Source organism: Astyanax mexicanus, chromosome 6 (assembly GCF_023375975.1).
Source record: "Astyanax mexicanus isolate ESR-SI-001 chromosome 6, AstMex3_surface, whole genome shotgun sequence".
In the NCBI taxonomy this organism is placed as follows: Eukaryota; Metazoa; Chordata; class Actinopteri; order Characiformes; family Acestrorhamphidae; genus Astyanax; species Astyanax mexicanus.
Window position 1 is genome coordinate 40294022 of NC_064413.1, and position 13595 is coordinate 40307616.

General features: G+C 37.7%; 1 protein-coding gene across 12 annotated transcripts in view; it reads left to right on the plus strand.

The window, feature by feature from the left end:
* Positions 1-13595, plus strand: part of mef2d (myocyte enhancer factor 2d) — a 68367-nt gene that overhangs the window by 24109 nt on the left and 30663 nt on the right. For all 12 annotated transcript variants that reach the window (XM_049480050.1, XM_049480047.1, XM_049480052.1 and 9 more), the window contains exons 2-3: positions 9610-10028; positions 13040-13243. In XM_049480050.1, coding sequence (XP_049336007.1) covers positions 9975-10028; positions 13040-13243 — 258 coding nt within the window. In that variant the 5' untranslated portion in view covers positions 9610-9974. The remainder of the gene's footprint in view (positions 1-9609; positions 10029-13039; positions 13244-13595) is intronic.

The following is a 13595-nucleotide window of genomic DNA, read 5'->3' on the forward strand; positions in this document are numbered from 1 at the left end:
CACTGTACTCACTGGATAATGTACAGTGAGATACCTGTAACAGTGTTCAATAGTTTTATGTTTAAAGAATAAAAGTTAAGAGTGCAGGGATGCAACATTTACAGTGGATGTCGGTTTGAGGGATGTCTTAGTTGTACATTGAATAATATCAGATATTATTTAATTGGTTTATAAGTATATGTAAAAATTGCAACAAGGAACTGCTATTTATTAAGATACAAAAAAAGTTTTTAGTTATGAGAGTGTCATACTCTGTGATTATGTTGTAAAAATTATATTTATTTTTATGAAATGTGTCCATGTTTTAGGCTAGATTGTGTTTATGACCACTCTGTGGCACAGATAACTGGATATCCAATTTTCCTTTATGCTCAGTAATACTCAGGATACTAATTCTTAATATCACTGAGTAGCATACACCATTGTATCTCCATGTATCTCCAAAACAGCAACTTTACAGAAAAAGGGATAAACCCTTCTTTAATTATATTGGATGTAAATGTAACAAGAGTTTATTTCAATACATTTTGCAAAACTTCTATTGGTCCATACATCAATAAATGTTGACACACTGTAAGGAACAGTTTGTATTTAACTAAAAATAGACAAAAATGAAGATGTTTGTTTTTCGTTGGACAGTGATATGTTCTTTTTATGTAATCCACCACTGCAAGAAATCTCCAGCATTTATATAGACATAAAATTTATCAAACTACAGTTTAGATGTTGCTTCAATTCAAATATAGCATTTTGAGAAATGCAGAAAAAATGGATTAACTATTAATAACAAGAACTCAGCAATACAATGAATGCAATTAATTATCATATTACACCTTTAAAAGTGCTTGGCTTTTACTGCTTTTAGTAATGTATAAAAATATGATTGGTTTCCTGTGCTTTAAAAGCTGTACTGTTTAGTCTGGAAAGGTTAAATGCTGGTTAAAATAAGCACACAAACTATTAAAACCTATTTAATTTTAATTATCAGTTATAGGTCCAGACAAGACAGCAACCGTGCCTGCCTAATTCACTTAGTAGTGACCTCTGTTCTAAGGCATAATTGCTACACTTAATTTTCATAAAATAAGCTTTTGTGTAATAATAATGGCCATTTTATAATTGAGTCTTAACATTTCACAATAACTGCATGCAAAAGCCTTCTTATTTGCTTGGCAGTTAGAAGTTAAAAGTATTTAGGGTAAGGAATATTTTGAATACTAATTAAATGATGTTAATCTAACGACTTAAACGACAAATGTCTTCAAATTAGTTGACAGAGAAAAGGCGGGTCCTGAGTTGCGCACATAGTGTAAAGCTTGTGAGCGTAATTGTAATTTTGATAGTCATACACAGCTCTGTAGATGTGTAACTATATCAAAATGACTGAACTGTTTGTCTGTTTGCATTTTTAAAGGACGAATTGATTGTAGACTTCGCTGTTCAGTGCAGTTCTGTTATAACCTGTTAGTTCTGGGGACTTCCTCAGTGGTATTCAGCAAAACCACCACTCTGAACTGTTAGCACCTTTGACCTGCTTGTGTGTGACTGCTGTGCAGTGTGTCTGAAAGACAAAACAGGTCCTGTACTGAGGCATAACATGCTTCATATGTGCAAAAGTAGTGGGACACCTGCTCGTTCATCGTTTTTTCTAAAATCAAGGCTAGTAACTCTCTGTACTGCGCAGCTGTTGCTGTGCATCACTGTGATGATTTGATTGCATTCACTAACTAGAGCATTTGTACGGTCAGGATGTTGGAAGATAAGCACCTCACCTCAAAGTAATGCGTGAAGCACAGTCGTTCTAGAGAACACAGTTCCACTGCTCCACAGCTCAGTACTGAGGGCTTTGTTACTTTAATACTGTATTACTCTAGCCTACTCCTGGCATTGGGGGTGCCCCCATATTTTAATGTTAATGTGCTGCATAGAGTCCATAGAGGGCAAGACGAGCTGTGTGTGTGCATTTGCACACCTGTGTTAGAAATGTGTGTAACTTACAGCATCTAAATGCATATATGTATGTGTATGTAGCAGCAGAGGACTACTACTGTTACACTAGTGAAATTTGTGAGGGTCTATGCATTTTCAGTCATTTTATTGATCAGTTATAATAATTTATTTCAGTATTATGTCTGTCTGTATGGGTGGGTGGGACATTCCATTTTTAAGGTTGTGCAGATATTAAACATTCCTTAATCAGCAGTGTTACGTGTGTAATGGGAGTACATCTTAGAAGGCTATAACACTCTTAGTCGACAGCAGAGTAGGTGGTAAAATAAGCGACTGCCAGTACTTGTGTCTGCATATCCCACAAGTCTGTGCAGTGTTGTTTAGCTGGATACTAGTCTTGATTATTCAATGATTGTGCATTACAAATTACGTTTGCTTACAGTGTCTAAGTCCTACATTAATTCTGCTTTCATTACTGAATCTTTTTCTTGTGTTATTGCCTAAGAGATCAGGGTTGTTCACAGTTGAGTTTTTCTTTTTAAAACTACATTGTAGAAGGTCTGAATCATCATCAGCCTTCACAGTGTCAATATTGTTACCTCAGGGCTGCAGGCTCTCTAGTTTCCTGTGTTTGGTCTAAACACAAGCGGTTGAATAGGCTTTAGTATGAATACAGTGATGGCCTTGGCATGTGAACTTCAGGATCGTCTGTCAAGCCAGGTCTTGCCTGACAGCAGGTACAAGCAATCCACTGGTATAACAGGACAAAACCCCAAGCCCGAGTCAGAATTTAGCTTTCATTTTTGCTTTGAGACTCTTTGTTCAGTGGAGCGGTTTGGTGGATACTCTCCAGGTCCTGTGCAGCCTGTGTGAAAGAGGCTAAGTGGCTCAGATCAGAGCTGGTAAGCAGCCTCTGCTATGCTCACAGGGCTAAAGGTTATGGTCGGACTCCCCTTGCGGATAAAGAAGGCTTTTCATGTGCGCTGGCCCCCGAGCCCAGAACACATTCTGATGCGACGCTGCCTTTGATGCGCAGTCTGACCTCCTGATTGCTGGACAAGGGCTCCTTTCCCATCAGCACGTCCTGTGTAGCTACAGAGAAAGAACGGGCACCTCACATGGCACTCTGGAGAATGGATGCGTGTGTCATGTACACACACACACATGCACATGCACACATGCGCCCGCGCGCGCACACACAAAACATTCTCAAACCACTCCTCACCACATAATAGAAGGAATGCTGAAGCTAGTGACAGGGCCTGTTCAATCACATACTATAGTTCAAAATAAGGCAGTTATGTGGGTGTGTGTTTGTCTTTGTTTTTGATATCTTTCACATCTCCAGCCCAGACTGCCTCTTTTCAGTGGTTTAACTGGTTGAGCGCACAAGAACCAGCATCTGGATCTTAGCATATTCTGGCCTGTTTTTTAAACACTTATTGTTTTCTCTTTCTTTTACTTGCAGATTACTGGCTGGCGGCTAGTCACACATTAAATTACACTTCTTCTTCCTATGATAACTGTGTAGAACTGCTTCCTGAGGAATAAGAAAAACATTTATTTTTTAATTTCATTCTGTCTTTTCTATTTGAATTTGAACTTTCATAACCTTTGTTGAGAGTTTTAAACAAAGCAAAGTACAGGTTTGCAATAAAGTAGAGTCTCTTTTTAAATTCATCAGTGTCATGAAAAGTATTACAAATAAAAAAAAACATGCTTGATGATCCTGACCTGAAGGTTTGGGAAAGAATAACAGCAAACATTAATTTAGTCATTTCTGAGCTTACTAAGAAATGTAACATTTACAGTGTATAATATGTTAGGATTGAAACAAATTACAATTTTTACAGTCAGATATCCTGTTGATTTATTGAAACAAATACATAAATCATTCAGGTTAAGAAATGCTTAGTTTGAGGTTGTTTTTGCATTTACTAACTAAAAATAAAGGCAAAGATTTTTATCATATTCAAATTACTGGTTTATTGAATTCTCCTGCAAATACAGGACACAAGCTGTGCTTTTATTTTGACACAAGCTGTGATTTACCGGTGTCTCACACTCACACCCGTGTCCTTATTAGACTCCTGCTCCTCACAATAATATAACTCTGCTGTTTACACACTAGAGAGATGTTGTGTATATTGCCTTCTGGCTTTCATTGGACATTGCTCTTTTAAATGTTTTTTTTAACCATACATAAATGCAAAAAAACTGGCTGAAAAAGAGAGCACTCATTGTAATGCTAATTATATCACAGAGTGAAATGAAAATGCAATAATTAAGCCTGCAGTCAATGACTCGCTCACGTCGTTGTTATCGCATAGTTAAGGGTACTGAGAAAATATGTAATGGCTCATAACTGACATGTTGGCTTTTTTTTTAACTGTGTAAAAATTATTATAGTTTAGTGATGTTGACTGCTTTAAAAATCTGTAAATGGAAGCATTAAAGTATTTACATCAGATTGTCCAAGCAATTCTTATTTTCAGTATATTGAAAGATTTCTAAAGAGAAATATAGATATTAGCACACAGGTGTCCTTCTAATAACTCTTTATACATTCAAATGCCTCTTTGAAGTATCAAGGTTGTAGGGGTGTCACGATTCTCTAAATCCTCGATTCGATTTCATTTTCGATTTGAGGGTCACGATTCGATTCGATTCTCGATTTTCTTGTTTTTTTTTTCTTGTTATTATTTTATGCCTCATAAAATTTAAATAATATATTTATTATTATTATTATTATAAATATTATAAATATTATTATTATTATTTATTAAGATATATATGGTAATGCCATCTAGTGACTTTTTTTGGTAGCAACAGTGTGCACTATTAAAACAAGCAGTTTATCAGAGCTGTGTGTGGATGGCTGGTGAAACTGCTCATTACATGAAGCTGCAGTTCTTCATCCAACCACTAGCAGCAGCAGCACAAGCCCCGCTCTCTTCACTCAGTCACTACTTCAGTACAGCCCAGCCACGGGCTACAGAGCTCAGCCAGTCCGTTTTTACTGTTTCTGTAAACAAATAAAGGTTTTAACCCCACTAACCGGATAATACAGCTCACTACAGTTCATCTTTCAGCCCAAGCAGCTAACAGCAGCAGGTTAGAACAGCCGACACGGAGGCACTGCTCGGATTACATTATAAACAGGTCAGTTAGCGCGCTGCTAACCTCAGGATGTTTATAACTACGGAGTTTAGTGGACACACCACGGCCGCCAGGTAAGTCTTTTAAAGGCTACTGAAGACTATTAAAGGCTATTAGAGTGTAACCCCTGGCTCCCAGGGGTTACAAGAGGTTATTGAAAGCATTATTGGGGGGCAGAAATCAGTACAGGCTGGTTAGATAAGTGATGTGGGTATTGTCTTATAAATATTTACACATAACTTATATCTCTCCTGAAAAGCTTTTATTTTAGTCAGAAACACGCTTGTGTTTACTTTATCTGAGAGAAAGATGTTTTTTTAATTAAATGGAAAGCAACAGGTGTAGTCAATTATAAGTTTAAGATTTTTAATCCACCTCACTGTGATCTATAGTCAGTGTTCTCAAGTCACACTGACACACGCATTTCAGCGAGTTCACACGCTCTCACCTGCGCGCACCCACCCCTCCGTTAGATACAGATACAAAACCTGCGCGCCCAACCCCCGCCCCCCCTCCCCCGTTGGACAGATAAAAACAGTGATCACACTCCCGCCGACTGCGCTCATGCAGTGGCTATCTCTATTTAAATGAATAGGATGCGCTGTGTTGGTGCCGCGCCATTTGCGTAGCGCGCTGCGCTATTTGCGTAGCGCGCGCGGGAGGGATCGTCGATCCTCTTTTTGACTTCGATACTCGAGATCGTGACCTCATTTCGATTCGATTTCGATAAAATATCGAGATCGTGACACCCCTACAAGGTTGTATTTTCAACCGTTGCCTTCACCAAGACCAAGCCAGAATTCCACATTTATGTCCATGTATAGACTTGTGGGTTGGTATTTGCAAGAACCTGTCAATATGATATGTATCATAATACAGGGATTATGATTCAATACTATACGATAGGGCGGTATATTATGATTTTATTATAACGATTTTATATTACGATTTGATTTATGATATCACAAACACATACAATTGTTTGGGGTTTACCCCATTGCAAGATGAAGCACTGCCTGCAATGTATCTTAAATGTGAACTAACTAATTCATACCATATATTATTGCAAAACAAAATATTGCAATCTGTTATAAATAAGGTAATAAACTTTTCTTGCAAACCTAATATAATTTTAGAATTTTAGTAGTTGAAACTGAACTGTATTAATTCTACATTTCTTAGTTGATAATGAGAGAAAGCGTGAGTCCTTTCACAGTTTTATGCACCTACACATGCAAGTCAAGTCATGCGCTCTTATTGTTCCTAGGAAGATCTGAGACCAGATCTATTTAATTCTTCCCAATTCTATTAAAAAACATTACCATTATCACCTTACCCTCACCCCTCTCCACATCTTTTTTTATTATATAACTCTTTATCTTGAACTCTGAAAGTCCTAGTTTTCATTCTGTAGAGTGAGCCAGGCTGGCAATCTGCTAATCTGTCCTTTTGCATGGTTTTCCAAAGAAATGCAGTCTCAAAATGTAATCTAATCTAAATTTCTAACTGGAAAACCTACAAAGCATGTGTTCCATCCCTTTTACTCATTTTTTCTAATTTTAAAGTAGTGAACATCATGTAGTTTTAATAGTATAATAATTTATAATTATGTATTAGTATGACAATATAAATCACGACTGGAGCTTAAATAAAGACAACTCTTCAACCTTTTGCTAATATGAAATTGCACAGCTGTAGGACGTGTATGTATATCTTTTCCATAGTATCATAGAAGTGATCAGAAGCTCTATCTGGGCTTTCCCGCTCTGGCTGTAAAGAACTGTGGTGGCTTTGAATTAGCTATAAGGAAGTAGACTCCTGCTTCCTTGATGTTGTTCGTCTGTAGTAGTGAGTCTGCTTTGGGCTCCAGTCATGCGGGTGTGTACGCAGCCTGGATATGTGTGTGTGTGTGTGCGCGTGTATATATAGAACTCTATTTTAAGGCTTTTTGTGGCTGAGATGGTTATAGCAGGTTTTAAAATTATCGTAGCCCACATGGCTATTCTGAGGTTGCGTTAAGCTCATTCATGCTTCCATTCATTCAGACTTGGGTATGTTGCTGACGTCTGGCTCCCGCGCACAGCCATCCACGCTCACTGCTGTTTTCTTTTACGTTGGACCTGGCTGTATGCATGCTCATGCACTATGTATACACTCATCCACCACTGGCAGATTAAAGGATTTGGACATTTAATTTTTTTTATATGGGGATCTTGGAACGTGACAAGACGAAAACGTGTTTTTCTGAAATGAGCCCTCTTTTTTTCTCATGGAGATCACGTGTCATATTTCTTTAAATAAATACATATTCTATGTATAAATACAGTTCTAATGTTCTTAAGATTGTCTCAGAGGAGTTATCCATACATTAATCTGAAGTAGGCCTGGACGGTATGTCCTAAATATTTGTATACCAAAAACTTTTTTTTTTTTTTTTTTTTACAAGATACAAAAAATTGACATATCATAACTTTTTTGCAGTTTACTATTAAGTGTAGGATTGTTAATGTTTATAGAATATAATGTAATGTAACATTTAATGATACTGTGTTTTAATTTGTTGTTGTTACAAATGAATACTTTAAATAAATATATTTACATTATACTTTATTTTTATTATATTGTAGATCACAATTTCTCTTAAGCATATTGAGATATTGAGTTTTTAGTCAGCCATATCTTGATTCCTGAGACTGTGAGCTGTTTACTTCTTAAGAACATGATAATTAGACATTCCTCCCTTTTTAAAACTGGATTTATTGGGTTTTTAGTCTGCAGTAAATCATTGAAACCAGAAACCGTCCCAATCCCTAGTACCAGAGTAGGTCTATCTGAAAAGCATGAGTATCAAATTTTCTGTTTTAGTCTCACAACGGAAAATGTAATGGCATATCTGTGGAGTGGGTTCTCGTGGCTGCTGCGTTCAGCAGAGGCTGTCTCCTCCTGACTGCGCTGGGCTGCAGATGGGTGTATGCCTGTCTGTGTGTTGGTTCGATTTATAATCACATGCAGTGTGTCAACTTGGGAATGCAGCAGCCTGCCTCAGGCCGGCGAGGAGCAGTGATGTGGCTGTGATGTCTCTAATGAAGCTGACACAGCACAGCTCAGCTCCTCTTGCCCTCGGGGCTCTGCAGAGCACGAGCCACGCTCTCGTCCCACAGGGAGCGCAAACCTCCAGAGGGGAGTTCCCCCATAGTGTGTTCCCACTGCTCGATCTGCACTCCAGAGCACTTTCTGCTAGAGAAGGCCAGGCAGGGTCTGAAGAACAGTGCTTCAGCCTCTGCTTGCTTATTAGGCACTTAAATATGCAGCGTATCCAAGATAGTGGAGTTTATGCTTATTTGAATAGCTCATACTTGGCCTAGATACTTGAAACAATAAACAGTATGAACAGAATGATTTTTGTTTTTCTTGAATAATCTAACTTTTTTTCAGTCAGTTAACCTATTGACTAACTGTGTATTTTGTGTGTGTGTGTGTGTTTATTTAAATTTATTTCACAATAATAAGAAAAAACATATATAAAAAAGTATATATTATTATAAAGAATCCATATACATGAAATGGAGTTTTAATATTTTTAACTCTAGGCTTAATTATGCCTGTCACATAAATTACAATATATACTTGTACTATGCAGTACAATATATGAATATGACCTTAGTCATTTTTGCTAACCTCAGTATAGTCAGTTATGTTTTACTTAGCAAGGAAAGCCCATTACCACAAATGAGCGGATATGCTGACTGTTTAAAAACAGCAGTTTTATTTTATTATTTGTTATTGATTTAGGAAACTTAAAATATGTATATGCAATTTCAGGGTCAGAATTTTCTAAATTATTAACAGCACATTGATGTTTGACTGTATTATTATGCTATTGCATTATCATTTTATCAGTGGCATAAAAATGTCTTAAAATGACAATTGTTTTAAGGAAAGTATATAAGCATAATTATTGTGTCAGGCCTTGTTAAAATGATTTTAACTTTGACACACAGATTTTATGGCTTCTATGCACTTAACAATTGTAGCACAACAGTTTCCCTGAGTACAGTGTTTACTGCGATAGTGTGCAGTTTGGGACACATCCCAGGTTTCAGAGAGCTTGGCCCTTTTTTTGCATGCTTAGTAACAATCTGCGTTTTTGTGTAATCGATTACTGTTCATTTACCATTTAATTGTTATAGCTCATGGATGATTAAGAATGCTACCTTATTGCGTGTCCCATGATATTTGGCATGTCTGTGTATTTGTTTGGTAGAAACAGGGTTAAAACATTAAACATGAGCAGATTGACATGAAAGTAAACATGTTATTGAGGGAAGATGATCTTTACCTCTGCTTGAACCACAGTCAAAGAGACTTTGATGATGTCACTTCCTTTTTGCAGGATGAGAAATGACTGTGAGATACCCATGTAATGGTATTACCCTTAAGCATGAAAGAAGTCACATTTGATCTTTGGCCTGACTCTTTTTGTCTTCTGTTTTTTCATAGGTTTATCATCAACTCATCATCATCATAATCAACTTCATCATCACCACCGTCATCATCATCATCAGGTATTTTTTTTGGGTGGGGCTGGATCACATTAAGGACCCAGAGTGGATGATTGGCGACCTGAGCAGACCATGATCTGAAGGCCCTGCCCGGAGGCCTTGCTCATTCCTTCCTTCCAGATTATTCTGTGGGGGAAGAGTCGTGAGCCCGGCTGCCTCAGGTAGAGCAGGGAGAGCGAGGGAAAGTGTGTGTGTTGACGTGCGAGAAAAGCAGTCCTCTACGCTCCTCCGGACAGGTACGACCTCTGATCTCATCACGAGCCCCACCCTGCCCCCACTCCTGCCCAGCCAATCACAGCAGACATGGGGAGGAAAAAGATCCAGATCCAGCGAATCACAGATGAACGGAACAGACAGGTGAGAAATAGAGCTGGTTAATTGTTTCTCTCTTATTTAGTGTCTTTCTCTTCTATTCTGTCCCACAATGTCTCTGGTTTTCTCTCTTTCTCCGTCTCTTTTCCTGTCTCTCTTTTCTTTTTTGTCTCTCAGTATTTTTTGCCACACTCTTTTCTGTTAGTGTCTCTGCCTTTCTCAATTCGTTCTGTCTCTTGACCTCTCTCTTTTTTTCTCTCAATGACTCACTCAAGGTCTCTCTTCTTTCCTTTTTTTTCTCTCAATGTTTCTCTTCTCATCTTCTGCCTCGTTTAGTGTCCCCCTTTTTTCTCTTTTCTTTCTCAATGTTTCTCTCTCTCTGTTACTCACTCTTTGTCTTTCTTAATGTCTTCATAGTCTTTCTCTCTTTTTCTCTCTCAATGTCTTATTTTTTTGGTGGTGTTTTTTTGTCTCAGTGCCTGCTCTTGTCCTCTCTCTCTCCCTCTCTCTTTCTCCCTCTCTCTCTCCTTCTCTCTCTATTTCTCTTTCTCTCTTCTTAGCTGTCTGCTTTTTATCTCTCTCTTTTTGAAAAGTGTATAAAATAGTGTGTGTGTTTCTGTGAAGGCATAAGGGAACTGTTTGAGCATTTTCTGCTCTAGCATATTTGTGTTTTATGCCATCTGTTATTTGTCTTTTGCCATTGCTCTTTTACCCTTTTAACCTCCAGTCTACTCTTGAAGGACTTTTAAGTCTTCATTTTTAATTATTCTACATAAATATATACATCACAGAATACAGAATACCAGCAGACTTTTCAGGTCATAGTGACTCACATAGTGGCTTTGTGACTGGTCCAGGTGTCCTTACGCATCCACACTAACCTGGCCTGCTTTTAGCTCTTAGTCAGCTCCTCTCTGCCTCAGGTGTTCCTCTGCAGCTTCCTGCACTCAGACATACGGAGCTCTCTGGAAGAAGCAAGATGTTCTGCTTCTTCTTTTATTTATCCAGAAGTCGTGGAGTTAATTAAAACATCTTGTACTGCTGTATCAACCCACACTGAATACATGCAATGACTTTCTTTTCTTTTTATGTAGACATGTGTTCTGGCCTCTTCGTTGCCAGAAAGAACAGTGATTCCCATTCTTTTTATGCATTATTTTATTTTTTACTTTAATTAGTAGTAGTTAAATCTGAAATAAAGGCATTACCTACTCTCACATGTAGCATCAGAAGCCCCAACAGAGAGATTTTTAGTGAAGAACACTAAAATCTCACACCTCTGACACACTCCACAGCAGGTGAGCGAGTGTGTGCTGTGTAAAGGTCAGTAGATAAGCACACAGCCCCAAGGTTAATTGGATTGGAAGAAGAAGCGAGAAGGACCAGGTTGGTGTTTCTACCTCCTGCCACAAGTTCACATGTATCTTCTCACAGAGCTTCTTCAGTTGCCATTGGTTACCTGCAGGTCTATTTTTGATTCCAATTACATTGTGCTTTTTTTTTTTTTTTTAATTTCATGAAAAAATGGTTATCTGATAATGAACATCTCTTTTGTTCTGTTCTGCAAAAAGTGATGCAGTTCTTACATTAGAATGTCATCAAATTAATTGTTTGTGTTGTTCTTGCTATTTTTTTTTATTAGGATTTTCAGTGTTTAATAAAGGACCATACATTTTTTGCTTTGAATGTTTGGATCCAGATGAAAACTGCAACTGGAAAATATTGTCATTGTTGTAAAAAAAACAAAACAAAAAAAAAACTATTGTTAATGGAAGTTAGTGTGCAAAATTACAATTTATTTTATTTATGGAGCATTTCTTTTAATTCGTTCAACATGAAACTTTAATGTAAAATAAAGAACAATTGCCACATTCAGATCATGCCAAAATGTGGAAGAAAATGCCATGAAATGAAGATGCATGTTGCAGAAAACTGATTTTGCTATAGTGTGTGCTTGAATATTGTTTTGAATATTGCCTTGTGTTCAGTTCCTCCAGAAGAGTGCTGTATGTCAGCAGATACATAGTATTGTGGTCAGCACAGGTGTTTGTGTCTGCACAGCTGTGTCTGCCAGTATGTCTGTCTGTGTGTCTGTGTGTCTGTGTGTGTGTTTACATGGGGGTTCTAATGGAGGAGGTTAGAGTGGAAACGGGTAGTTTCAGTGCCTATGGAAACTGCTCTGAAATAATTTGATTTGTGTCAGCAGGAAACACAAGTTATAAAAGAGAAACAGAAGGCTCCATACTTCTTGTTTTCCACTGAGATGCGTCAGAGTAGCAAGGCGGGGGTTCAGTCTTATCACAGAGATCAATCATATTGTCTTTTTTTATAAGAGAGCTTTTAAAGCTGTGGTTTAAAAATATCACACAAAAAAAACAAAAAACTTGCATCTCCATTTTGCTGTTTTTTTATATTATGTTCTATGAGGTGAATCTGCCAGAATCTGTTCTTTATAATGTGGCAGAATATCTTGAATTAATCTGAATCAGTCCAAAATGCACTATGAGAAATTAAATTAGAATCTATTCGCATTGACTTCCATTGAAAGTTACTGAGAAAGTTTATGTGCTTTAATGCACTTGCTCTTCATGGAGAAGATACTTTACCACTGTATTTGTTTTTAGTCAAAACTAACCTAAAGTCATCAATCTGGGTCATCATTAACAAAGTTAATTTCCCCCCTCTGCTACAAGGGCATCGTTGAATGGCTGAACCTGTGCTCTGACCCTGGTTTTTCAGCTATAATTGGTAAAGCTCAGGTTATTAGTTACATGGTTGTGGGTTTGATACCCAGGTTTGCCAAGTTGACATTTTTAGACACATAACACTCTCTGCTCCCTATGTGCCACAGTCAATTGTTCCCACTGCTCTGGGTTTGTGTGCACACTGTTCACAATGTGTGTTTACCAATGTGAATGTGAATACGGTCACTGTTTGTTCATTGCAATTTATGAATGTGGTGGTTTTAGTCTTTCACAGTTTCTACTGCAGTTTTGTTTCCCAAGTAAATGTTTCAATCCTCATCGACCTTCTCTGCTTTTTTTTTTTTCCAACAGGTGACGTTCACCAAACGAAAGTTTGGCCTGATGAAAAAGGCGTATGAGCTGAGTGTGTTGTGTGACTGCGAGATCGCCCTCATCATCTTCAACCACTCCAACAAGCTCTTCCAGTATGCCAGCACTGACATGGACAAAGTGCTACTCAAGTACACAGAGTACAACGAGCCACATGAAAGCAGGACCAATGCTGACATTATAGAGGTAATACAGACATCTAGAGCCATGGTTTTACTGTAACTGCTGACTAGAAGTGTTTAATAGTGGCATCACCAGACTAATGATGACCATACAGTTCCAGTCCTTCTTATTGCAGAGAGGAACAGGCTTTTGTTTGTTCTTTAAATGTATAGTTGGCTATACTGATTTTGTTTTATTTTATGTATTCTGGCTGTTTGCTTATTCATCTTGTGTTTTTTCTTCAGTGAAAAGGGGGCATATAATTTCACTATGTTTGAGTACTCTTGTACACATTGCTGTACCTCTAAATTCCCCTACAAAGATTAATACAGGGTACATGAAAAAGCAGTAAGAGCTAAAGGTAGTGGGAGTGCGT